The sequence below is a fragment of the Microtus oregoni genome, unplaced genomic scaffold (assembly GCF_018167655.1).
Source record: "Microtus oregoni isolate MIOR12 unplaced genomic scaffold, Mior012 000040F_ref0000088, whole genome shotgun sequence".
Lineage (NCBI taxonomy): Eukaryota > Metazoa > Chordata > Mammalia > Rodentia > Cricetidae > Microtus > Microtus oregoni.
Genome location: NW_024543207.1, coordinates 22,675,930 through 22,703,691, shown reverse-complemented (window position 1 = coordinate 22,703,691; position 27,762 = coordinate 22,675,930). Strand labels below are relative to the sequence as shown.

The 27,762-nt window shown below is 39.6% G+C and overlaps 1 protein-coding gene across 1 annotated transcript; it reads left to right on the top strand.

Moving 5' to 3' along the window:
- Positions 1 to 5: 5 nt before the first annotated feature.
- Positions 6 to 27,042, top strand: Sdha (succinate dehydrogenase complex flavoprotein subunit A). The gene is made up of 15 exons (XM_041632186.1): positions 6 to 143; positions 5,097 to 5,183; positions 8,252 to 8,413; positions 10,894 to 11,037; positions 11,365 to 11,529; positions 12,618 to 12,766; positions 15,862 to 15,986; positions 17,762 to 17,930; positions 18,719 to 18,914; positions 19,610 to 19,781; positions 22,270 to 22,388; positions 23,499 to 23,610; positions 23,797 to 23,927; positions 25,466 to 25,579; positions 26,099 to 27,042. Exons 1-15 carry the CDS (start codon positions 81 to 83, stop codon positions 26,183 to 26,185), a joined length of 1,995 nt encoding a protein of 664 aa, XP_041488120.1. The 5' UTR covers positions 6 to 80; the 3' UTR covers positions 26,186 to 27,042.
- The last annotated feature ends 720 nt before the right edge of the window (positions 27,043 to 27,762 follow it).

The window sequence follows — 27,762 nt, the reverse complement described above, 5'->3', positions numbered from 1 at the left end:
CAGAGTTATCCAAGTCCGCCGTCGACGTAGCGTGGTGCGCAAGCGCAGTCTGTCGCTGAGGCTTGTGGGACAGCAGAGACATGGCCGGCGTTGGAGCAGTTTCGCGGCTTCTTCGCGGGCGGCGCTTGGCGCTAACTGGGGCGGTGAGTCAGTGCCACGGGATAGCGGGCACCAGGAGTGCTCCAGAGCCGAGAGTACTCCTAATCCCGCGAACCCACCTTAATTGGGCTGGGGCTGGGAAGGTGCAGTGCCCCAGAGGCGACAGCTTTCCGGCGAAGGTCACGACTCCGCAGTCGCGGGAGTCGAGCCAGGCCTTCCTAGTCTAGTCCCAGCTAAATTCTCCAAGGTCAACGGGCGGGACCGACCTGTGTCCTGGTTGCGGGCAAATCTGCGATTAATAGTTGGTAACCTCGATGTTGACACTAAAATATTGTAAATGATGAGCTTATAGGCTTTGTGTAGTGACCTCGGCTACTGTTTTTAAATCTCAGGTGAGCCTTAAGCACCGTGTTCATCCGATCTTGCGACCCCTATTTTGCATTGCAGTGGAATAGGGGCACAGAGTGCTCCTGGGATGCTAAGATCCGAGTTGGCTTTGCCAGATTGTCAGATTGTGTTCCAGTGTACTCTTTGACGATGACATATTATGCGTTAGATTTCTAGGGCTTTATTAAAGCAAACTAAATGAAATGACCCACCTACCTACTTAATAATTTAATTACGAAATAAAAGCCTCAAGACATTGAACAGTATCGACTTGCACTGTGCCTATAATTATGGCTGCAATTGTCTCCTTTTTGAAATAGATATTAAAAATTAAGTTCAATTAAATGTTCAAGGGTTACTTGGCAGCTATTCTTGGTTGCTATTCAAACTTAATAATTTCAGTAATTTGTATTTACTACCATAGACTTCGACCTCCACCTCTATCCCTTGGGTTCTTAAAACAATAAAAGGAGGGTTATAAGTACTGATCACTGAAGCCTTTTACAGGAAATAACAGATTAACAACCTGTAGTTATATAGCAGGATTGTATTGTAGCAGAAATATGTGAATCCACCCCATCCCCAGGATTCAGTTCACACACTCAGGAAAAAATATGGAGAGAGCTTTTTAATAATGAAGTCCAGCTCTGGCTAATGCCCAGAAAGGAGCCAGTCAAGAATAGAAGATTTTACTAACTTGTTTATACCTTAGGTTTATGCATTCCACATGTGTTGTCATCCTTAAATCCCTTTCAGTTCCCAGGTCCAGTTTACACTTTGACCAATTTAGAGACTGGAGACTGCATAAGTCTGGCCACTTATGCTGGTGGGAGATTTACACAGCAAAGATATTCCAAATTGCCTGAGTTTTTTTTAAGTACACCATTGTTCTTTTCCAAATAGTTGTTACCTATGGTCATCTTGTCTAGCTGGTAGAAATAGGCTTTTCTTGAGAAGAGAAATCTGGCTTTATGGCATACCATACTTAAAAATGGTTTTAACCCAGGGTTTTGAGGAAATTATATTAGAAGCAATTCTGATAGAGAAATGGGTCTAATGGTTGTAAGTCAGGTTGTCCCTTTTATTATGGGAATGGAGCCTAGTGGCTGGTCAATCCTGGTCAAAAAATATTTACATTCCAGAATCCTTAATTTTACTTATCTGTAACAGGACTGGCTAGTATACTCATCTTTGGAGTATTTTGAAGTATTTTCCTTAGCTAAATACTGTTTTGTGTCTTAATGTGTCCTAAGCAAGTCTATTAATAAATCATTTATAATGTTGATTCTACCACTGCAAGTTTCTTCTACATCAGTATAATTTTTATTCAGACTAGAGTAGAATTACAGTTAAAAGTGAGAATAAGACTCTAAGCATGTGAGATCAGGCTGCATAACTCTTTTCTTTTATGGGGGCTTGGTTGGAAGCCTTTTTCCCCCCCAAACTTTATTTGAATCATGCTAACTGCCAGCATTTTGCCATCTTTGTTGTGGCTCTTCATAATGCTCTGTGGTTAAGTACTAGTAAACAGGATAATAAGATAGAAAAGACAATTGACCTCTCAAAATACGGTTTTTGGTTTTAAATTAGTCTCTTCATGAAGATGGCTATTACTATAGAAATTCTGCCCTCAAACTAAATATTCATTGGCATTTGAAGTTTGTTTTTTTCATGAAAAATTTGAGTTTACAAAAGAACAGAATCAAGTTAGTAAAAAAGAAATTTGTGATCACCAACAGAGAAATGCTGAAGAAAGAATTGTTTACTCCTGTCTATTAATAATAATAATATCTATAAGCTATTCTGTATTGTCAAATGCTTTCAAGTTATCAACTCATCAAATTCATTTTGCCTTCGGTTTGATTTTCATGGTCCCAGTATACTGATGTGACTTACAAACATTTGAAATTGTTCAGTGTATAGGAAAACTAAAAACAAGGACAGCTCCCTTCTATAAAGTTTTCCAAATTCTTAGGAAAAATATATGAAACATTATGGTAGAATAAATCTTTTCTTTAGATGAATTGTTTTGAATGTTTTAGTGCTATATCTAGAATTACATGAGTTAGTTAGGCCTGTACAGTCATACTATTTTGTTTGGCTTCTCGGAACCAATGACATTCAGTTCTGTGTTTTCTATGTTCCTGACTCACTTGTAGACTTGTGACTTAGCATTTATTCCTGACCTGCATTTTAATCTGAATTTGGAGTTTCTTAGAGGTTTTTCCAAAGTTCTTTTGATAGTGGAGGAAGTACATGATCTGGGTCCATAGTCCCTATTGACTGGTTTTCCTGTGTGGTTTGTGAGAATTTTGTGGGGCAGGCTCTGAAAGTTTGAGCTATAGTCATCTAAGTCAGGGATATCTATCCCTGTGAACTTTATTTTAAACTTCTCTACTTAAAAAATAATGAAAATTTAAAATCTTATTACATTTATTTGTGTGGGTTCACATAGTACATAGAAATCAGTAGGCAACTTGGAGGTATGGCTTTTCTCTTACAATTAAGTGTGGGTCCTGCGGAATCAAGCTTAGTTCCTTCGGCTCAACAAGAAGCATCATCTGACTAGCCTTAAAAGATATAATTCTTAATGAAAATAATCTCAACATGGTTAATTTTTTTAATCATTTAAAAAAGATTTAAAAAGATTTATAAATGAAAAGGAATAAACTATTCTGTTCAGTAATGTAAACAATTTCTAAATTTTGTCATTGTGCACTGGTGTTTACCTCCATTTCTGTGTTTTCTGAGTGATAGAAGAACTTCAGTTCACTTAAACCACCTCCTGCCCCTCCTAGTGCCAGCCAGTTTGAAGTCTTCATTGGGTGATTTTATAATTGCAAGGTTGTGCAGAAGATGATTTGTACCAGTCTTCAACTGATTAGACACTTGGCTTATTGAGGCACTTTGCTTCTTGGGGATAATTAATAGTCTCTGCTCTTCTCGTTGCTTTCCCAACCTCCTTAATGAGAACGTCTGTCCTACTGGACAAGGTATAAGTGGACTTTTTGTTACAGTGCAGGTAAATGTCCTCATTCATGTTCATGTTTCCAAAAGATAGTAATCAAGAAAGATACAGCATCTTTCTCTGGTTTCTCACACATGCACCACCTCTTAACCAACTATGGGATATTTTTTAAAAAAGGTTTAAAAAAATGTGTCTTCCCTAGCAGTGCATCTTTTTAATATCAGCACTCTTGAGGCAGAACAGGTGGGTCTCTGAGTTCAAAGCCAGCCAGCATACACAGTAAGACCCTGTATCAAAAACTAAGTAAATAAATGTAAATAGTAGAACCTACCATGACTTGAGGCCCTCCAACTTAACAAAGAAGTTATTCATTTTACATTGTCAGATTTTTCTCTGATTACCTCTTATTGTCCTACAGATTTTTTTATGTCACATAATGTTTCTTTTAAAAAAACATGGAATTCTTTTTTTCTTTTTCATTTCTTTTTTTTAATTAATTTATTTGTTTATTAAAGATTTCTGCCTCCTCCCCGCCAAAACATGGAATTCTTAAGATCATTTGTAAGTTTTCCTTTTTTAATTGCTAAGTGAACTTAACTGCCTAGAACTGTTCCTTATTATGTCCAAGTCTCTTCATTATGTTTTGGTCTTTTAAAATAGAGCAAGTAGAATGGAAAATGATTCCCTTAATGTCTGACTGGATTCACACTGTCACTAGGTTTTCTGAGTATGTGCTTATCTTAATCTTGGATGGAGAATTATAGAGGTTTTCAGAGGAAGGCCAGGGATAACCCATTAGGGAGAACAAGCCTGACCCATGAGAGGGGTATGACTATAGTCTTGGTATACTGGGTAAAGAGATAGTTGAGTCATTCTTAAGCTTAATGTTTTTCTTGTTTCAATAAGCAGTAACCTGTTCTAGAGTTTATTTTTATTTTTTTATTTTTTTTTTTGGTTTTTCGAGACAGGGTTTCTCTGTGGTTTTGGAGCCTGTCCTGGAACTAGCTCTTGTAGACCAGGCTGGCCTCGAACTCACGGAGATCCGCCTGCCTCTGCCTCCCAAGTGCTGGGATTAAAGGCGTGCGCCACCACCGCCCGGCCTGTTCTAGAGTTTAAATCTCTCAGTACACCATCTGGTGAAGCAGGATTTTTGAAGGATTGTCCCACCCTGTCTATTTGTTAAAGCACATACCTCCATAATCTAATTCATTTTTTTTTTTTTAGAATAAAAATTCTTAAAGGACATTCAGATAGCCAGTATGCAAAGGGTTAAGATGGATCCAGTAAAAATGCTTCATTATTTGCAAACTATAGCAACACGGATTTCTTTGCCATTCTTCGCTGAGTTGCATAGATTAATATAGTGGCAAAGCAAGTGTCAGTAGTAGTTTTCTATTGAGAAACAGGCTTTTTTTTTTTTTTTTTGAAAAGGCTCTTCCTAGAATGCCAAGTCAGAGTAGAGGGGATGAGACCTGGGTCCTTGCCCCCTTAGGTCTATCTATCTTTCAGGGTCCCAGGTAAACGTTTAGAAGAATAAAAGCAAATGGTACATAGGAAGCTAAGCAATTTAGAAAGAGAATTTTAATTGATTCCTCTCTGTTGATGTTCCATTAAGATCTTAACACCATTCATATCTCTGCAGCGGCCAGCAGCGTTCCAAACACAGACCAGTGGCTTTCATTTCACTGTTGGTGAGAGCAAGAGGGCATCTGCCAAGGTTTCAGATGCGGTAAGTTCATTACTCAACTGTAAACAATTTTTTCCAAGACAGGATCTCACTATGTAGACTAAACTGGCCATGAACTCACAGAGATCTGCCTGACTCTGCTGGGATTAAAGGTGTATGTCATTATGCCCAGCGTGTAAACAACTTTTTCTGCTTCGAAAGATAGTAATCTATAATCATTTTAATGTATTTGAATATTGCACAAATTTAAAGAAAAGATTTTCCTTAAGTACCTTTTGGCCATTTGAGATTCCTCTGTTGAGAATTCTCTGTTAATATCCTTAGCCATCAGGGAAATGCTAATCAAAACGACTCTGAGATACTATCTTATACCAGTCAGAATGGCTAAGATCAAAAACACCAATGATAGCTTATGTTGGAGGGGGTGTAGAGTAAGGGGAACACTCCTCCATTGCTGGTGGGAGTACAGACTTGTACAGCCACTTTTGATATCAGTATTGGCAGTCAACCTACCTCAGGACCCAGCAATACCACTCTTGGGCATATACCCAAAGGATGCAGACCCATACCACAAGAACTTTTGCTCGGCTATGTTCATAGCAATATTATTCAGAATAACCAGAACCTGGAAACAACCTAGATGCCCCTCAACCAAAGAATGGGTAAAGAAAATGTGATACATTTACACAATGGAGTACTACTCAGTGGTTAAAAAAAAATGACATTGAAATTTGCAAGCAAATGGATGGAACTAGAAAAAAACATCCTGAGTGAGGTAACACAGACACAGAAAGATGAACATGGTATGTACTCACTCATAAGTGAATGTTTGACATAAAGCAAAGGATAACCAGCCTATAGTCCACAACCCCAGAAAAGACAGGAAACAAGGAGAACCCTACATACTTGGACACCCCCCCCCCCAGTCCCAGGAAGGGGCAGTAGACAAGATCTCTTAAGTAACATGGCAGCGTTGGGGCACAGGGGAAGGTGGTAGGGGAGTGGGAAGTGGAAAAGGGGTGAAGGGGAGTGGGGAGGAGAACTTGAGGGATTGGGAAGATCAGTTTGGGTGAAGGACAGAGGGAGAGCAAGAAAAGAGATACCATTATGGGGTTAGTGAGAAAACAGACACTAGGGAAATTCCCACTAATCCCCAAAGATGACCCCAGTTAAGATCCTAAGCAATAGTGGAGAGGGTACCTAAAATGCCCTTCCCCTGTAATCAGATTGATGACTACCTTAACTGTCATCATAGAACCTACATCCAGCGACTGATGGAAGCAGATGCAGAGATCCACAGCTCTGGACCAAACTCCTGGAAAGGGAAATATTATGACCAGAGGGACCAAGATCATGATGGGGAAATCCACAGAAACAGTTGACCCGAGCTAGTGGGACTGATAGATAACTTGGGAACCTGCATAGACTGAATTAAGCCCTCTGAATGTGGGTGACAGTTGTGTGGCTTGGGCAATTTGTAGGACAGCTAGCAGTGGAACCAGTATTTAATCCCTAGTGCATGAACTGGCTCTTTGGAGCCCATTCCCTATGGAGCGGATACCTTGCTCAGCCTAGATACAGGAGGGAGGGCCTTGGTCCTGCCTCAAGTAAAGTGACAGACTTTGTTGACTCCCCATGGGAGGCCTCACCCTCTCTGAGGAGTAGATTGGGGAGAAGATGGGGAGGACAGGAGGGAGAGGGAACTGGGATTGGTATGAAAATTAAACTTTTAAAAATAAAAGAATTTCTTCGGTATTAATTGTGTGCTCAAATATGTGTAGTGCAATACTTATAAAAATGTTTACATAGATAGGTACATTTTTGCTAGCAAATCTTTATCTAAACTCTAAATGCAAGTAAACTAACAGTATAAAAAATACATTGTATATGCTGTGATGAACAGTGTAAGACTGCTAGCTATTGGAGTTGAAATTCCTTTGTATTTAACCTGTTCTGCTTTCTGTTGTTTTGTTTTTTTTTTAATCTGAACATTGCTTACAAGTTGTTATCATATGAGCTAGCAGGAGTTAGAGAATACTGCTTGACAGTTTCTCTGTGATAAATCTACCCACACAGACCCTGCTCCTAAATATAGGCCTGAAATGTAGTTGTGGTCTCCACCCAGGAAAACTGAAATATGATGATTTAAACAAAAGCAACATTGTTTTCAAGAGGGACTTGTACACACAGGTGGAGAAATATTGAATATCCTATAAATAAATGGATATTGTCATAGACAGGAGTAAAAACATTGAGAAAAAGATATAAGTAGAGCTCATTGTATTGATACTTTCTTCTGCTCTTATACTTCCTTGTTTTGATAGCAGAATAGAAAGACTGGAATTTTATTAATTTTAAGTGATCTCAAAAACACTTTGTTTTTTGTTTGTTTTTGTTTTTTAAAGCTAGGTGTTGGGAAGCAGAGACAGAAAGATGATGAATTTTGAGCCAGCTTGAGCAAGATGTCTGTCTTGGTGTGTCTGTTGCTGCAATGAAATGCCATGACCAGAGAGCAATTTGGGGAGGAAAGGGTTTATTAGGCTTATACTTCAGCATTGCTCTTCATCACTGAAGGAAGTCAGGGCAGGATCCCAGAAGCAGGAGCTGATGCAGAGTCCTTGGAGAGGACCCTGCATACTGACTTGCTTTCACTGGCATCCTCAGTCTGCCTTTTTATAGAACTCCAGGACCAGCAGCCCAGAGATGGCACCACCCACCATGGGCTGGACCCTCCCCCATTGATCACTAATTGAGAAAAAGCCTTACAGCTGGATCTCAAGGAAACATTTCCTCAACTGAGGCTCCTTCCTCTGATCACTCTAGCTTATGTCAAGTTGACAGACAAAACCACCCAGTACAATGCCTGCAAATCATAAATGAATAAATGTAATTAATTGGGGGGGGCGTGGGAACAAACTTTTTGTCCATAAAATATGATTGCTGTTCCTTTGTTCCTACCATACACACTTCAACACCAAGAATACATACTCATCACAGAACAAGATTGAGGCCGCCTGTGTACAGCAACTGTTCTTTTCTTTATTTTGTAATTATAGTCTTAATGTTTTATAAAATTGAATATGTAATGAATAGCTGAATTTCCTTTTCAGATTTCTACTCAGTACCCAGTTGTGGATCATGAATTTGATGCCGTGGTGGTAGGCGCTGGAGGGGCAGGCTTGCGAGCTGCATTTGGCCTTTCTGAGGCAGGGTTTAATACTGCATGTCTTACAAAGCTCTTTCCTACCCGGTCACATACTGTTGCAGCACAGGTAAGAAAAAAACTCTCTTTCAATGCATAGTACCACTCCTTCCATAAGACTAATTCTGAGCCTTCTCATCAAGCTCCAGCAACAGTTGTTATCACCTATCAGTCATTCTCACTTTGACAGTCCCCTCCTCAGGACCACTCTGGGCTTGGCACCTTATTTTTATTCTCACATGTGGGTCTTTTCCAGCTCTCCTGCCTCCTATCTGTTTCCCTATCGTTTCATTTCCTCCACAGTTCTTCCTGGTATAAAATGTTTGCATAGGCCAGATCTTAAGTTTAGTCAGCTTTTTTTAATCACCGAGACAAATACCTGAGATAATAAACTTAAAAGGAAGAGAGACTTATTTTGGTTTATGGTTTCAGAGATTTTTGGCTAAGATCATTTGGATGTGCTTTTTGGGCCTATGGCAGCATATTATATCACTGAAGGGGCATGTGGCAGAGAATACTGCTTGCCTCATCTCAAGGCAGCCAGGAAGTAAAAAAAAAGGCGGGGGGGGGGGGGAGAAGGGGTGTTGTCACCTTCAAGGGCATGTCCAGTGACTTAAATTCTTTTCCTTCGGCCCTGCCTCCTAAAAGTTCTCCTATGCTAAATGTGTATTACAGTGAGCTTTCATAGCATGGATGTGAAGAATGGGAAAATATTGGCCTTTGATGCTCTCAAATTGAGAAAAATTACAATAATTTTTATCCTAGGATCACTAAGTAACACTGATCTTTATATGGTTAGCATATTCATGTTTGACAATCTTTCCTAGTATCTGGAGTGTTTTTTTTTTTTTTTTTGTCGTTGTTGTTTCTGTTTTTTTTTTTTTTCTAAGCCAACAGCAGAGTTCGATGGCTTCCAGGGGCTAGGAGACCTGAACAGAAGTTGTAGTGTCATGTTAAGGTAGGTTAGTAGTAACAGAATAGGAGAAAGGAGAAATTTGACTACTGGTTATTAAGGAGAATTGGCTGGGGGTAGAGTAAGACTGTATGTAGTTGTAGAGGTTTCAAAAGGTCTGAGAAGAGGACCAGCATTTGTGGCCCTGGTTTTCAGGTAGCAGTAAAGTGATGGCTACTATTGGTTACACATTTTTTTTCAAAGTAGCTGTTATATCTTGCTACAAGTTTGCTATCAGGATCATCTTGGCTTTACAATTGGAGGTGTTAGATAAAAAAGAAAAGAAAGTAACTGTAACGTTTATTCAGTTACAAGGTTCTTAGTTCTTCCTAGTGACTCATCCAAACTGAAAGATACCATAACTGGAAGTACCAAGGCACAGCAATAGTGAGAAGGGAAGGAATTTAGCATAGGTCATCTGCTCAAAACTTAACTGAATAGCAATTGGGAAGAAGAGAAGGAAATAAGATGTGTGAATTTATTTCCCATTGCTATAAAACAATGTCCAATGTTTGGTACCATATAAAGAAAGGAAATTTTTTAAAGTCCAAAAATTGGGTAGCCCTATGCATTTGGTCTTCAGTGAGGACTCCCTTACCTACAACATAACATGGTAGTTTGCATTATGAGCTCTTATGAGATGAAGAAGTCATTGGGCCAGACCAGAAACTAGAAAATGGGAGGGGTTAGTGTTGCTTTTTTTTGCAGGAACACATACAGAAACTAACTCAGGTTCAGTAAACACTTCTTTAATTCTTTTCAAGGGTACACTTCCCCCAAAATCTAACATATTCTCAAAAGTTCCACCATCTTTTAATACATCACACTGTGGATTGTGTCTCCCTCCAATATATGAACTGTTGAGAAACAATCAAGTCATACTAGGGTGCCTTCCCTTGTGAAAAGAAGATTATCTAAAAGGAATGAATTGAAATATAAGTTGGAGGCTGTGTGTGGTGGCACATGCCTTTGATCTTAGCACCAAAGGAGGCAGAAATAGCCAGAGAATCTCTGAGTTCAAGGCCAGCCTCCCAGTCTACAAAGAAAGTTCCAAGCTAGTAAGGGTTACATAGTAAGACTTTTTCCAAAAATGAAATAAAATGTGAAAGAAGAAGGAAAGTGATTTGTCCCAGTGATTCTGAGCGGTAAGATAGAGTGATACTCACATAACAGATGAGGAAACCAGAGTGCACGATTATCTAACTGAATGAGGAGCACATTACGTGATAGGGAATACTTTAATTCACATACAAGTGCCATTGAAAACGTTTTATCATAAAATTTCTAGACAGACTTGTTGAGTGCCTATATCTGTCAGATAAGCAATAGATAAGGTATAAGGACCTTTTCCAGTCTTTATAAGCATGGAGATCAAGCAACATGCCCATCACAGATACAGATTAAGCCACCCATCTAGTCCATGTAGTCAGGGGAAGTTTCATGACTTGGGGTCTGCCTTGCTATTCCTTAACCCTCATAAAGATTCGCAATATAAGGAGTTGACTTTCTCTAAATCAGATCTCAGTGAGAAGATGGGCTGCAGAGGCTGCTGGGGTCTCACACTTAGAGCATGTAAACAATTGGCATGGTGTTCCCAGGGAGGCATCAATGCTGCTCTTGGAAACATGGAAGAGGACAACTGGAGGTGGCATTTCTACGACACCGTGAAAGGATCTGACTGGCTGGGGGATCAGGATGCCATCCATTACATGACAGAGCAAGCCCCTGCCTCCGTGGTCGAGGTAACTGAAAGGAAACTTTTGGTTCATTATGTATGTGCTCTGCTTATATTACAAAAGAACCAGTGTAAAAAGAAGGGGTTGGGGATATGGCTCTTGGAGAGAGTTCATGCCTAACAAATTAGAGCTCTAGGGTCCCATCCCTGGTAGTAAGGAAGTTTTTCCTGTAAGTATTCAGTTCATTTAACAAGATTTTTCTTTCCCAAATTGTCAGTGTTTTCAAAGAATATGGTAGTATGGAAGGTTTAGATTTCAGATTTGGTGCAAATTAACCATGAATATTTGTACTTGTTTAAAGTAACATATTTTTGCTTGTTTTGCGTTTCACAGCTAGAAAATTATGGTATGCCATTTAGCAGAACTGAAGATGGGAAGATTTATCAGCGTGCATTTGGTGGACAGAGCCTCAAGTTTGGGAAAGGCGGGCAGGCTCATCGGTGCTGCTGTGTGGCTGATCGAACAGGCCATTCACTCTTGCACACCTTGTATGGAAGGGTGAGGCTGACTTGGTTGTAAAGGAAGGTTAGGGTTGATAGTGGGCATGGCATAAGACAGGAGGCAGTTGCTAAAAAACAAAACAAAACAAAAAACATGACAATAATATTCTACTTTGATTGCTGTGACAAAGAATAACCAAAATCAATTTAGGAAGGAAAGGATTTATTTCACTATAATTATAGTTCATTATGAAGGGAAGGCAGGGCCAGAACTTGAGGCAGAGATCTCTGTGGAACCCTTGGAGGAATACTGCTTAATGACTTATTCCCTGTGGTTTGCTAAGCCTACGTTTTATACACCCCTGGACCACTTACACAGGCATGACACCACCCACAGTGGGCTGGGGCCCCACCGGCTTGCCTCCAATCCAGTCTGATGGGAACATTTTCTTAGTTGAGTTTCCCTCCTTAATGGTTCTAGCCTGTGCCAAATTGACAAAAACTAACGCAAATAGTAAGGTGTCCTAAGTAATTATTAATATGAAGTATTAAACAGGTATTGTGAAAAGCTGTCTTTAAAACAGTATGTTATTCCTTGTGTCTGTTTTGGAAAGTTGAATTGGTAGCCATTGCTTACCATCTTGCATTTGTGATCCGTCACGTGCCAAGAAGAAAGGACATATTTTAGAGTGTTTTTATCAGTTCTGTGTTCCTGAACTTACTGATATGTTTTAATACCAGTTAAACTGGATGAAGTCTTGAGGGACTGGAGCCACTAGATCAGTATTACATAGAGCCACTGGAGAGCCTAGAGTGCTTCCTAAGCTTTTGTAAATATAAGAGTGGTGTTACTAAAATATGAGCAACCCAGAGCCTTTCACATTCTATTCTCTGCATTTTTTGTTGTGAATATACTGCTGAACATACGGTAACTTTTTTTGCTTTGTACTGCTGTCAGTATTGATGCTCATATAATCACATGTAACTTCATTACAAACCCTAGTATTCTTTAAACTTCATTTGTTAACAGGGCTAAACCAAGTCCTTCAAACTGTTTTTGTGGTTTAATCTCTCGGGTTTTAAGTGTTGTTTGTTTAATCTTAATCTTAATTAACCATTTGAAATGTGGACTCTTTTTTCTTACAGTCTCTGCGATATGACACCAGCTATTTTGTGGAGTATTTTGCTTTGGATCTTTTGATGGAAAGTGGGGAATGCCGTGGTGTAATTGCACTGTGCATAGAAGATGGGTCCATACACCGAATAAGAGCAAAGAACACTGTTATTGCTACTGGGTAGGATCTGAATTTTTGTTTGTTTGTTTACTGTATTTAATTTCTTATAGAAAAATTGAGTTCAGAATTTAGGGGGAGGGTTTGTTTGCTTTTTTTCTTAAATAAAATTGAGAATAGTGGTTCAGATATAGGCCATTATATCACCTTATAACCTTCCCAGACTTGTTACCTTCATCACAATACAGATGTTCTCTGAGCATCATAGTACAAAATTGGGGATTATGAAGCTTACCCTGCCTGTTTACGTAAAGAATAAGCCTAGAGAATCGCATGGCATTTTCAGATAAACTTTCCTTGCTTTCTTGTTTACTATGTATAATGATTCTTAGAATCAAGAAATACTGTTTGCATGATAAGAATAAGTAAATTTCACTTGGTATGACTTCTTTTTTACCATTTTAAAAATTAAGAGCTGAGGGTATATCTCAGTTGTGTAGTATTTGCTTGTCTGGAATGCATGTGGTCCTGGATTCGGTCTCCATTACCACCACCACCCTCTCAGAAAATAGAAAAGAAAGTTTAAATAACTTACAGAACCTGAATAAGTGTTTTCCAGGGTAGAGGGTACACATGGTCAGCAGGTTTATAAAAGGTGCTCAGCACCATTAAACATCTGAGGAGGTTTTTTTGTTTATTTGTTTGTTTGTTTTTTTAGTTTTTCGAGACAGTTTTCTCTGTAGCTTTGAAGCCTGTCCTGGAACTTGCTCTGTAGACCAGGTTTGCCTTGAACTCAGAAAGATTCACCTACTTCTTCCTCCCAAGTGCTGGGTTTGAAGACGTGCACTGCCACCACTGCCTAACTGGCCAGCTGTCTTAGTTACTTTTCTATTGCTTGATAAAACACCATTACCAACTTTTAAAAGAAAGTGTTAATTCTGGTCTCCAATTTCAGAGGTCTAGAGTCCATGATGGCTAAATAAAGGAGTAGCTAAATGCTTAATCTTGATCCACTACCATGAGGCAGAGAGAGTCCAGAGTCTTTTAAATATCAAAGCACACTCCCACTGGTACACCTTCTAATCCTTTTCGAACTATTCCACCAACTGGGGACCAAGCATTCAAATATATGAGCCTGTGGGGGCCATTTTTATTCAGACCAGCGTACTGAGTAAAAGTAGTTACCACACAAGTGTGATAGTCTACCTGAGTTCCATCTCTCGAACTTAAATAGAACAGAACAGACTTCCCACACATGTGCCATGGCAATCCCTGTGCCCACACTTAACATATACACTCAATAATAATATTATTATTATTATTATTATATAATTTTATATATGTGTATATTTAACCAAAACAATGGCCTGGAAAGATGGCTCAGTATTAAGTGCTGCTACTCTTGCAGAGGACCTGACATCTGGTCCCGGCACTCACTTCAGAAGACTCGTAACTTCTTTGGGCATTGGCACATATGTTGCATAATTCACACAGAAACATACACATAAATAAAATAGATCTTAATTAAAAAAAAAAGATACAGAGAAAAGTGACCCAAAAGTCTAAAGACTATTAGGATTATAAATTGGTAGTCATTGTGAAGGTTCCTAAGGAACTAAAGAAGACTGAAAAAAATGGCTTAGTAGACAAGGTATTTGCCACTCACACATGAGAATCAGACCTTGGATGGATGCCTAGAACCACATAAAGCTGAGTAATTGTGGCCTTGTCTGTAATTCTATGACTTAAGAGGCAGAGTCGGGATTCCTGAGCACGGACTGACTAGGTCTTGGCTTTGTTAAGAGATTTTGCTTCAATAAAATAGAAAGCAATCAAGAAAGATACCCAGTGTGAGCATCAGGCCTACAGACACTCATAGACATGTATGCACATCAAACTTATACCATTAAAAAAAGATACCCTAAGAGTAAAACTCACATGGTGCAGCAGTCCTATCATGGCCGCATATGTAAAGAAAATAAAGTCAACATAATCACATGATGAATATATCATCAATGCAAATGTTTGTTGTGGTATTATTCACAGTGGCCAAGATACGGGATTGTATTTGAAGAAGGATGCTTAAAAGAAATCCCACACTAGCTCAGAATTGAGTATAATAGAGGGTTATTTATTAGGGGTAGAGTCATAGATCACAATCCTCTGCTGGAATGGGGAACAACAACCAAAAATCCCACAACTGGGAAAGGAGAAACCAGAAGTTTGCTTTACATTGGCATTTATAGTACAAGAGGCCACACCCAAGTGGGTGGGTAACTTAAAGGCCACTGGTAGTAGGAATTCCTAAAACATGTATTAGCCAGACTGTCACTCTGACCAAATACAGTTTATGCAAAAAAGGGTTTATTTTGGCTTTCAGCAGGTTCAGTGCATGGGGACATGGATTCATGTGTGTAAGCAGGATATTTTAGTAACTAGTCTGTGATTTGGCAAAGAGTGAAAGACATTAATCCAGGATTGAATATAGTCTAAGGATATATCCCCAAAGATCTTCTTCTTCTAGTTAGGTTCCATGTCCTAAAGTTTTCAATTTCTTAAATAATACAACTAGCTGTGGACCAAACCTTTTCAACACATGAGCCTATGAGGGACTTCTATATTCAAACAAGAACAGTTTGAGTCATGAGATGAGCAGTTTCTGAAACCTGATAGATAGCCTGTTGGGTATAGTAATGATCAGCACCACAAAGAAAGGATAATTATGTAAGGCTATGGATATCTTAATGAAATTGTGGAAATTTGTTCCTAATATACACTTATCAGATCATATAGACAGCTTATAAATAAGCAGTAAGACTGGGGAAGAAATTATAAATCAATAAATACTTTAAAATTTTTTCATTGTAAAAGTTATATATCCTTATCAGGAAAATTCTTTGAAGATAAAATAAAGCACAGAGTACCAAATATGAAAAGAATTATAAAATTCCCATTCTCTGTCTCCCAACTTCCATCCATCCATGTTAGCAGCGTCACAGATGTGGCCTCCCAGTATTGTGTGCCATGTGCATAGGTCAGAGTACAAACAAGGGGTTTTTAGAGGTTGGTGCCCCAGAAGCTACATTATATATTTTTTGATGTCATAAAAAACGGTTTGGTGTTGGCTGATGCTTATAGTCACTGTTTTCTGTTTTCAGGGGCTATGGACGGACCTACTTCAGCTGTACATCTGCCCATACCAGCACAGGGGACGGCACAGCCATGGTCACCAGGGCTGGCTTGCCTTGCCAAGACTTAGAGTTTGTTCAGTTCCACCCCACAGGTAGGATGGGTACCTGTCTGGCTCTGGACTCTTCTGTGTCTTATAAACATGCAATACCTATTCAGTGTACTGTTGTGCACTTCTTCTGTTTTGAGTCCTCAAGAGGAGTTTTCTCCTGGTTCCATTTTGTTTCAGGCACCCATGGTTAGAGGGATGTGAAGTTAGAACAAATCAGACTCTACCTGATGCCAAAGTTAGGGATAACAAAAATTCTAATTGGTCTTAGTCAAAACTCAGCTATTAGTGAGTGAAAGCTGAAGGACCTGAGAAGCAGAGCAGCCAGCCACTATAGTTCTTACCTCTACCAGTAATTAGACCAAATGGGCGATTCTGTCAGTACAGGCTCTCAGACTGTCTTTAGCTCCTGCTCCTACCGCCTTACATTCTACTCTCCACCCAGCCACATCATTCTTGTCTCCACCTCCCTAGTGCAGGGATTTGTGTGAGCTGTTTCTTTTACAGACAGATTTAAGTCTAGCCCAGGGTGGCCTTGAACTCACAGAGGTCAATCTTCCTCTCCTGAGTGCTGGGATTAAAGGTGTGTGCCACCGCTGTCTGACCTCTATGACTAACTAGGGGCTTAACTCTTCACTCTAACCTTCAGGCAAGCTTTATTTGTTACAGCATAAACAAAATATCACCACAGTGAGGGTTTGGATTTAGAAGCGGGAAAGAGTTGTAGGAGAAATTAGCTCTCGCTGCCTGTCAGAGCATTGAGTCAGAGGAGAGAGTTGTCTTCTTCCTACAATTTTTGTTCAGTGTCTACTGAGCCTCTGGATTTCCTGTCATATACTGTGTTTAGAATTCCCTTTTTTTTTATGCTTCCTTCACAATATATAAGAAATAAATTACCCAAAAGATGTTACTGAAGCTATGAAAAGTGAAAAGCAGGTGAAATGTAAGAACTTATATTCTTATCTTTAGAGCATGTAATCCTTTTGGCATATGAAAGGTAATTTTAGCTTTATAATAACACTTATTTAGCCTCTTCTGTTGAAATTCAGTTTTTGATATTCCTTGTTTTTCCTTACTTTGAGGGATATAGTTATATTAAGAACCCAGACTACATGCTCCTCAAATTTGAATTTGAGCTCTGCCCTTTAATAGTTCTGTTATTTAAGTGAGTTACTAAGTAAGCTCCAACTTTCTTGTCTATGAGCTTCTTATTACCTGGGACCATCATAGAACTTAAATGAGTGAATGTTTAGAATTGGTATAAACATAAATATTAACCACTAAAATAATTTGTCAGTTTTGTTGTTTGGGTAATTTGGTAATTTGAAATTCTCCAAGCTGGTTTATTCTTGCTTAAACTTGTTACCACATTTCTTGGTTTAAAGGTTTATTTTAAAAATTAAGTCTACATACGTGATGTTTATTCAGATATGGGTTAGAACCTTGTGGGTGAGCTCCTTTTCCTGGATCTGTTGTGCTTTCTAGTGTTCACTGCTGCTTGTCACACACATACCTCCTACTTGACTTTTCTTATTGAGTTTAATGCTCTTTGTATTTTTTTCCTTTCCTTCCCCCCATATTTTTTTCCCCCAAGACAGGGTTTCTCTGTGTAGCTTTAGAGCCTGTCCTGGAACTACTTCTTGTAGACCAGGCTGGCCTCGAACTCACAGAGATCTGCCTGCATCTGCCTCCCATTAAAGGCATACGCCACCACTGCCCAGCTTAAAAAAAAAATGTTTTCTAAAAAAGGATTTAGCCATTTGAAATAGCTACCTAGTCATCATTCATTTATAAGCATTTAATCACCTGGATTTTTACAGGTATATATGGCGCTGGCTGTCTCATCACAGAAGGATGCCGTGGAGAGGGAGGTATTCTCATCAACAGTCAAGGTGAAAGGTTTATGGAGAGATATGCCCCTGTTGCCAAGGACCTGGCATCCAGAGATGTTGTATCTCGATCCATGACTCTCGAGATTCGTGAAGGAAGGTTTGTGATCCTCCAGGGATACGTGAATGTAGTAGGCAGGGGGACTAATTTGTGTCCTCTTTTCTCTTTGGTAGCCATTAGGTCACATCTGTGTATTTTAGCAGTTTACCTTTGCAGACAGGCACCCCTGCACCTGCCTACAAGAATCAAGCTATCCCATTATTTTCTGGCTAACATCTGTTAGTTTGTGATGTTTTCCTAAAGACCTACATTTTGAGAATCTTCTTCACATCAGTGTGTGTGTAAGAGTAAACATATCATATGCTCCCACAATGTGAGAATGAGATTCACACACTCAGCTAATACTCATGAGCCTTAGGAGTTGTGTTGTTTTAATCAATATCTACAGGTGTCTTGGCAGGTAACCTTTAGGGCTTGTGTCTCGCTTGTCCTTTGGTGAAATCAGTTGAGCCTCCCAGGGCCTGGCCCTGTTCCTTAATGCAGGGGCCCTGTTACTTAGTGACACTTTAACTTAAAACACGGAAGTCTGGTGGTTATGGGAGACTTTCTAACACATTTACCAAGAAAAACATAGGAAATCATGGTACCCAAGATGAGACTATGACTTTGGTGAGTATAGGTTTCTATTCTTATGTTCTTGCACAGAATTGTTCTGACATACTGTAGGTGATTAAAAAATACTTGAAGTAAAAAGAATTAATGAGTCACTGACTATGGATGAAGTTGAAATTTTCCTCAAGATACAAGATTGTTCAGGCTCACATACTTCAGAGATTTTAGTTGGCTCTTACTGTTCTTTGCCTCATGTTACAGTGTTGTATTTACAGAGGCTGTGGCCCCGAGAAAGATCACGTCTACCTGCAGTTGCACCATCTGCCCCCTGAGCAGCTGGCTACACGTCTGCCTGGGATTTCAGAGACGGCCATGATCTTCGCTGGTGTGGATGTCACTAAGGAGCCCATCCCTGTCCTCCCCACTGTGCACTACAACATGGGTGGGATTCCCACTAACTACAAGGGGCAGGTGATGGTGACCTGCCCACTTCACAAAGATCCTTTTAGTGCTAAGAGGCGTAGAAGCAAGAACAGCCATTTTTCCCTCCAAAAGTGCAGTGTGTTCAGTTTTTTTATGTAAGTTATGAAATGCCATTTCTGCTAGGCAGTAAGAGGCTGGATTATGTTCTTGGGTTTGCATCTATTTGGCAATAACCAATAGAATGTTAATTCCCCATAGCTATAATATTGTACACTTTTTCCATTTTATAATTGCTTTTCTATATAATCTGATACTTTTACAGTGACCTTATCAGTTAGTGGTCTGTATATACAATTGGTACTTGGGTTATGAGCAGTTCACAAATGCTCATCAACTGGTCCTTCTGCTTTGAACTCCTGTCAGGACAAAAGGTAGAGATTACTACCCCACTTCACAGATGATCCCCAGTTTTTCTCTTCCCTTTAATGTTCTATCAGCTACCACATTCCATAGTCAAATCAGGTGGTGCCTGAGACTCTGAGGAACCTGAATCATCTTTGACCTGCTTGTAACAAACATCAGGGGTTCAGGAACAAAAGGAGAACTGAGGATATACTAAAAAGAGTGAAACATAGAAGATGCAATCTTTGCTTTTTCTACCTTAGGCATGGGAACTATGATAGGAAAGCAGGCACATGGAGCCATGGGTATTTTTGATGCCTCATCTGAATACATTCCTGCAGGTGCTGAAGCATGTGAATGGACAGGATCAGATTGTGCCTGGCCTGTATGCCTGTGGGGAGGCGGCCTGTGCTTCAGTGCATGGTGCCAACCGGCTTGGAGCAAATTCCCTATTGGACCTCGTAGTCTTTGGCCGAGCCTGTGCCCTGAGCATTGCAGAATCTTGCAGGCCTGGTACGTACTCTCTTCAAGCCCTCAAGCTATTTTAAGAGACTGCGTAGTCTTTATTGCTGGAAATTTGCTTAGTGATCATAGAGGAAATCTGCTTTTTCCTATAGAAATAGATTGTGTAGTATTAATAGTCAAGAAAGTAAGGGATTTGGGTCGCTGTTTTTTTTACATGTATGGTTTCACTATATCTCTGGTTGGCCCAGAATGCACACATATCGGCCAGACTGACCTTGACCTCAGAGAGATCCAACTGCCTCTGCTTCCTGAGTGCTGTGTATGCCATCGTGTATGGCTTGGTTGCTTTTAAAACAGTCACTGTATCCTTAAAAGACACTACTAAGAAATTGGTATTTTGAGGGAAAATTGATTATATATTACTTACCTGTTATAAATTATTTTTGCAGTAAAATATTTTTATAGTAAAAATAAATCTGTAACTTCTTGGTAATTATAGAAAAATGTTAGCCTGTTTTAAAAACAAGATATAATGGAATTTCATGTGTAAAGGGATGACATAAGCCCCTACCCCTCAGGAATAGAATGAATTTCAGTTGATGTCTTCTTATGGTAGCTTTAAACAACATGTAAAAGAAAAATGTGCCTTGTGTTGGAGTATATTTCTGCTTGTACAGACTAGAACCAGGAGGTTACCAGCGTTCCAACCCCCAAGGAGCCTTCATGGTAGCTGTTTTGTCTGTTTGCTCAGAATAGTGGTGTGAGAGGGCATCTCATGAGGACAAGGATGGAGACTCCCTGTTCCGTCTGTTACTCTGTCCTCTTGTTAACTGTCCGATGTTTTATAGATGAATAGTAGTGATATGGAAACTAGCACGTTCTTGCCTCTCCACACTTCTAGTCATGCCACAGTATAATCTTGAATATGAAAACGATTTCTGGTCCTTAGTGCTAGCTAGCTGCACAGGCAGGGTTCAGAGTATCTTCTCTGACACCAAAAGTAGCCTTTTGGTAGCCTTGTCCTTAGCAGTGAAGATTAAAATCACTTCTCCTAGAATAAAGTAGAGATTCCAGTGACCTGCTTTGAGAATGAGGGAAAAAAACTTTTATAAAAGCAAAGGTTCTACAAATACATGCTAAGATTATTTAAACTAAGTGATGAAAGGAACAAATGTACTCTCAGTAACATCTCAGACAGGGTACTTAGAGTAAGACTCAGAAGGCTGTACATGTGATTTTAATTCTGGAAATAGCAAACTGTAAGAAAGAAACAGATTATAGCTGCTAGGCTGTCCTAGTGCTGGTGTACTTAAATACAATTCTGTTTGCCAAAATCTGAAAAACCCTACATAAATGACTAAAAGCAATAACCTCAAAAGGCAGCAAATTCAGTATTTCTTTAATTTTAAAGATGAAGAGGTTTGTAATATTTTCCCCCAGATGGTAATATCCTAATATTTCTAAAGTATAAGTGTATGGAATCCTTTTATAGTATGTTGAAATTTGTGAAAATGTGCACCATGAGAAAAGTCAGTTTTACTGAGTGATTATTTTTTTAAACACTAAAAAGGAGCTAGGCGCGCATACACCTGTAATTTGGATATGTAAAAGGCTGAGGTAAGAAGATTGTTAGTTCAAGACCGATTTGGACTGTGTAGATTATCTCAAGACAAAAGGAAAAGAAGAAGGGAATGAACTAGTCACATCCTTGAAGAGGAGGTGGCTGGAAGCAGGTGTCGCCTTTTTTTCTCATTAGAAAATACTTATGCCACCTAAAACAACTTTTTAAATACCTATATATAACTATATATATATAGTTCTGAGGTAGATATATATATATATATATATATATATATATATATATAATTTTTACGTGGAGAGGATTCTTTAATTTTTGTAGGGGACAGTGGAGTACAGGGGATCAATCCTGGGGCCTTACTAACGCTAACCGGTACTCTACTTCTAAGTTGTACACCTACCTGAAAGTCATGATCTTGAGGGCTAGTTAAGAGAACAGGAGAGTCAAGACACACAGGATAGCTATCTGTATATCCTGTCATGAGAAAAAGTGTGATGGTGACCCTTCACTACCTCAAGGGTATCCAGTTTCCTTACTAGAGTAACAATTCTGATTATATATAGGTCTCTTAGTTTCAAAAATGGTTATCTACTGTGTTGGCAGTATCTTTGTTTCTGTATATGTCCTTAAAAATTGATTCTGGAAATGGCCAACACCTCTAATACCAACACTTGGGAGGCAAGGCAGGTGGATCTCTGTGACTTGAGGCCAGCCTGGTCTACAGAGTGAGTTCCAAGACAGCTAGAGCTATTACACAGAGATTCACTGTCTAGGGAAAAAAAAAAATTGACTCTAGGTCAATATCTTATACCTTACGTTGGTGCCAAGACTGTTGATTCAGATTACTTCTATGCTTTCCAGACCCCTGGAATGGCTATGGTGTAATCTGAGTGGTATTCAAATCTCTTTTTTTCCCCCCTAAGTGATTCTGAAGTTAAATTCTGGCTTTCTTTTAAGGAGATAAAGTTCCTTCAATTAAAGCAAATGCTGGAGAAGAGTCGGTTATGAATCTTGACAAGTTAAGATTTGCTGATGGAAGCATAAGAACATCAGAACTACGCCTCAGCATGCAGAAGGTAGGAATAGACACAACCAAAGCCACCTGCATGGCTGCCTGGGGGTTGACAGCAGGAGGACCTGTTCCTCATTTTTCCAAATCAGAGTATAAAAGTAATCAGCCTTAAATGTGTTTCTTTCCACGTAGAACTTTGAAGTTCTTAGTTCAGGGCAAAAATAAGCATCAACTTTAGCACGGGGACTTGCCTTTCTCTGGCACTCCTGTATATGAGCTTGACGTTCATCCTAAGACCAGTACTGCTTGTCATGTGTCTTGCAGCCAGTAGGAAGGGGAAGAACATCAGAACCTGAGTCCCAGGTCACTTGGGAGCCAGCCTACCCCATACCTGGTTGTGTCACTTTATTTAGCGTCCTCAGCTCTGAGAGAGCGAGGTCCTCAGACTGAATTGTACCATCACAGAATCAGAAAGTGAGGAGAGTGAAGTGTGTAGGAGCTAACCTCTAGTCCCTTAGACAGTGGGGAAGGGCTTGGCCACAAGGGTTCTCAGGCCCTCGTTTCCTTTTAACTTTATGATCTCCCACTACACCCACCACCATTAGCCCTCTTGGACTCTGGGACTGTTGTCTTCTAGAAATGCTGCCAGAGAAGCAAAATAATTATAATATTTTTTAGATATACACAGATTTATTGTGAGATACATACATAATGGAGCACATAGAAACATGGGGTTTTGTTTTGGCTTGGTTTTTTTTTTTGTTTCTTTGTTTGTTTGTTTGTTTTTTCAAGACAGAGTTTCTCTCTTTAACTTTGGAGCCTGTCCTGGAACTTGCTCTGTAGACCAGGCTGTTCTCAGACTCACAGAGATCAGTCTGCCTCTGCCTTCCAAGTGTTGGAATTAAAAGCATGCACCACCAACACTTAGCTAGAAACATGTTTTAAGTTTAATCAAAATTTTATTATTACCAAGGTAAAGTGGCATATCTGGGAGATTATGGTATATAAGACCCTTTCTCCAGGAAAAAAATTTAAGTTTAAATTTAACTCATAATCTAAATTGCCTGGTTTATTTAAAATGTGTAAATATATAAAATTTCAAAAAACAAAAGATCTGAGCATTTTGCCTGTCTTTTTCTGTGCATTAAAAGTTTATAATGGTATCTTATGATAGTCGATGCAGAATCATGCTGCAGTATTCCGCGTGGGAAGTGTATTGCAAGAAGGCTGTGAAAAAATTAGCCAGCTCTATGGAGAACTGAAGCATCTAAAGACATTTGACAGAGGTGAGTCAGCAGTATTCTGAGGGGACACTGCTTTTGGGGGCTAAGCTGGTGTCTATCCTGTTTACCATTACCTTACTCCATGCTGTCCAGCTGTTTCTTCCCCACAGATACATGTTGCTAGTTAAGTCCAGAGTACCTACATCACTGGATCCTGTCTGTCTCTCATGGGTTTTTGTGTGTCCTCAGGAATGGTCTGGAATACAGACCTGGTGGAGACCCTGGAGCTACAGAACCTGATGCTGTGTGCACTGCAGACCATATATGGTGCAGAGGCACGGAAGGAATCACGGGGAGCTCATGCCAGGGAAGATTATAAAGTATGTTTTCAAGCTATATCACAATGACCTGACATTTTCCCAACTGGTTCTATTCATTCCTACTCACTTTCTCTATTCCATTTTATTTTTCCCAAAAGTGAATCAAGGAAAACACCTTTTCCTCCAGTATTTTTTTATTCTATTCTCAATCTCAGAACCTTGCACCTTTTTCTTGCTTTGTGTCAGCCCATTCAGCATCTGTAAGCAGAACAGACCTGGTTCTTAACAGGGCTAAGGGTAAAGTGCATCCAGTGACCAAAATCAATTAGACTATTAGTCCATGAGTCACTAGCTCAGACACATCCTGAGACTGGGAAAAGGATTTAGAGATCTGCTCTAACCATGGCTTCTATGCAGAAAGCATAAAAGAGCACACATGTTGGATTCTACATGTGATGGTAGAAGGCACAAGGACAAGCTTGGGTATAGTTCCAAGTTCAGGAACATTTCCCATGATGAGTATACAAGTTGTGGACAGTGTAGGATGGTGAGTAAATAGGAAAGTGAGCAAGTAGAAGTTTTCATTTGCTATGAGCATGTATTGATTTAACCTGCAGTAATCAAGTAGATGAAAAGAAACATGAGCAAGCATATCCCCAGCTAACTGTTAGGAGCTGAGATAAAGAAGGCTTTGGAGATTTGAAGTAGATTCTGCTTATTCTTGGCAGGCCTATGCTATAGTTAGTCTATAAGTAGGACCGTGCTTTAGCCCTTTGGCTCCGGTAAGGAACCTCCTTCCTGCCACTCCTCCCTTCTTGTTTTCTGTAAAAGCAACAAGGTGTCTGATCTTGGTTTTTATCTGAAGAGCCACTTGCTTGTCTAACTTATGCCTACATGCAAAGTTTTCTTTGTTAGCAGTCAGTGTACTGACAAACTTTCTTCAATATAAATGCTAAACTTAGAAAACAATTAAATTAGCCAGGCAGTGGTGGCGCATGCCTTTAATCCCAGCAGAGGCAGGTTGATCTCTGTGAGTTCGAGGCCAGCCTGGTCTACAAGAGCTAGCTCCAGGACAGGCTCCAAAGCTACAGAGAAACCCTGTCTCAAAAAACCAAAAAAAGAAAAAAGAAAGAAAGAAAGAAAGAAAGAAAAAGTTAATCTGGGTGTGGTGGTGCATGCCTAATCCTAGCACTTGGGAGGCAGAGGCAGGTGGTGGATCTCTGTGAGTTTGAGGCCTGCCTGGCCTACACAGTAAGTTTTAGGACAGCTAAGGCTATATATAGAGACTCAGTTTCAAAAAAAAAAAAAAAAAAAAAAAGCCCATTTAACTTAAAAATGCTAAAGAGAAAAGTTGAGGAAATCTCAATGCATGGAGCCAAAGGAAAAGTTGCATAGATGATATTTAATTCCAATTTCTATCTACAGAGTTGTAAGAGAAAATGCAGAAATGGTTGTTCTATCCTTGTACTCCTGGCTCCAAACCCCTTTCTTTGCCAAGGTGCCCACCTTCTTGGCTGGTCTCCTGTGCATTTGTTAATATTTTCCATGTTTTCTGATGTTGCTCTGTGGTGACAGATGAGGTATGTTTTTTACCTCAGGTGCGGGTTGATGAGTATGATTACTCCAAGCCCATCGAGGGACAGCAGAAGAAGCCGTTTGGGGAACACTGGAGGAAACACACCCTCTCATATGTGGACATCAAGACTGGGAAGGTATGTGGGCATGCATCAGCCCAAGGATGAGCTGAGCCACTCTATTTGGCCTTTAATAGTTGACCAGTTTGGGAAACAGCCTAGTTTTAAACCAGCTGTTAACAGATCTGAGGTATCACCAAATAGAATAAGAGTCATGCTTCTTGCTGGAAGCAGAATCCAGTGCCTGGGTAGTTACCAGATAAACAGTCCTAAGCAATGACAATATGTCTGAGGCCTGTGATAGGGAAGAAGTGGTGACTAATTATTAGTACATTTATATCACTGTAATGAAATACCTGATATGAATAACAAAGGATTAAAGATTAATTTTTTTTCCTAGTTTCAGAAAGTTCATGGTTGCTTGGACTCATTCACTTAAGCAGAATGTCTGACAGAGGCAGCTATTCACCTCATAGCAGGAGGCTAAGGTGGGAGGAGCTTGATTTGGAGGTTAGCATAGACTGTAGAGGGCGATAGGGTAGGAGGAGCTACCGACTCCTTTGTCTTAAGGTTCTTGTGCTTATTCTTTTCTCCAAGGTTGCTTTGGAGTACAGACCTGTCATTGACAAGACCTTGAATGAAGCTGACTGTGCCACCGTACCCCCTGCTATCCGTTCCTACTGATAAACCTGGCAGCCACAGGGCCAGCTTATTTGATTATATATCAGTGCTTACATAGGTTTTCATGTCATACCTGTCTTGTTAAAATTCTACTCTCATGAATAAGGAGTCACTTCATAGATTATTGTGCAACAGCTTGCTAGTACTTGATATGAGGGACAACTGCACCAGACTTTGTCCCTTTATTTTTGTGTAGTGATAAAACTGGCATAATTCTTAAATAAAATGCAAATGAGCATTTTTTATTTCCAAATAAAATCATTTATTTGGTTTTAGGTTTATCAATTTGTCTGAAATAGGAAATGTAATTTTCTTCCCTATCTAGCCCCAGCAGTTATGTTTTTCAAGTATCAAGTTTCTTGGGCTATATACTAAACTAGACGTTGGAGAATGTTAGGATGTAATGCTAAATAAAATTGAGAAGTAGGGTGGGCCCTTAATAATTGGAAAGAAAGTTTTGAATGTGGTAAGTATAGAACCAGTGCCTTGTTTAGGTTCCTTGTGGGAGAGGTATATGAATACATTCATATATATGTGAGGTGGGTATGTGCTAATTAGCTTTGTCAGCTTGACACAATCTAGCATCACCTAGAAGAGTCTTGGTGAAGGACTGCTCCAGTTTGATTGTCCTGTAGGCATGTCTTTGAGGGATTGTCTTTATTATGCTAATTGATATGGGAAAACAGCCCACTATGGGCACCGTCATACCCTAGGCAATGGATCCTGGACTGTATTCATTCATTGCTCTGCTTTTCACTGTGGATGTAACTAGTTGCTTCAAGTTCCTGCTCTGGCTTCCATGAAATGAAGGACTTTAACTAGAAGTTGTAAGTCAAATAAACCTATTGTGTCAGGTTTTACTCCATTTGCTTTTTTTAAGGGGCCCACCACCCAGCTCTCAAATAAATGACACGCGTGGAAGCTTATTATTACTTATGAATGCCTAGCCTTAGCTTGGCTTGTTTCTTGCCAGCTTTTCTTTACTTAAATTATCCCAACTACCTTTTGCCTCTGGGCTTTTATCTTTCTCTATTTCTGTATACCTTTCTTTACTTCTTTCTCTTTGTATCTCTGTATCTTATTCTGTGGCTGACTGGGTGGCTGATCCCTGGTGTCCCCTCCTTTTCTCTTGTTGCTCCTCATGCTCCTCATTTCTCCTTTTATCTTCTCTGCCTGCCAGCCCCATCTATCCTTACTCCTGCCTCATTCCTCCCAACAACTTCTTGTCAGCTAGTTGCTGACTCAGCCTCCGGATTGCGGGTGAATTTTATTTAGTCATATCTTTGCATCATTAAACAAATGTTCGAGAGCATAAACAAAAGTAACACACCTTAAAGTAACATTCTGCAAGATAAACCCTTTTTCAAAGTTGCCTTTGATCAAGGTGTTTTATTATAACCAAGGGAATGAAACTAGCATAGTGCATTCTTATGTGGACACTAAAGCTTGATACTGAGGTTGTCAGACCAGACATAAAAGAAAGTTGATAGAAATCTAGCCACTGAAAACAACCTAGAAGTTTTGTGACCATTACAGAAAGTAGCCACAGAAAAGTGGTTTTGACATGAAGGGAAAGATGA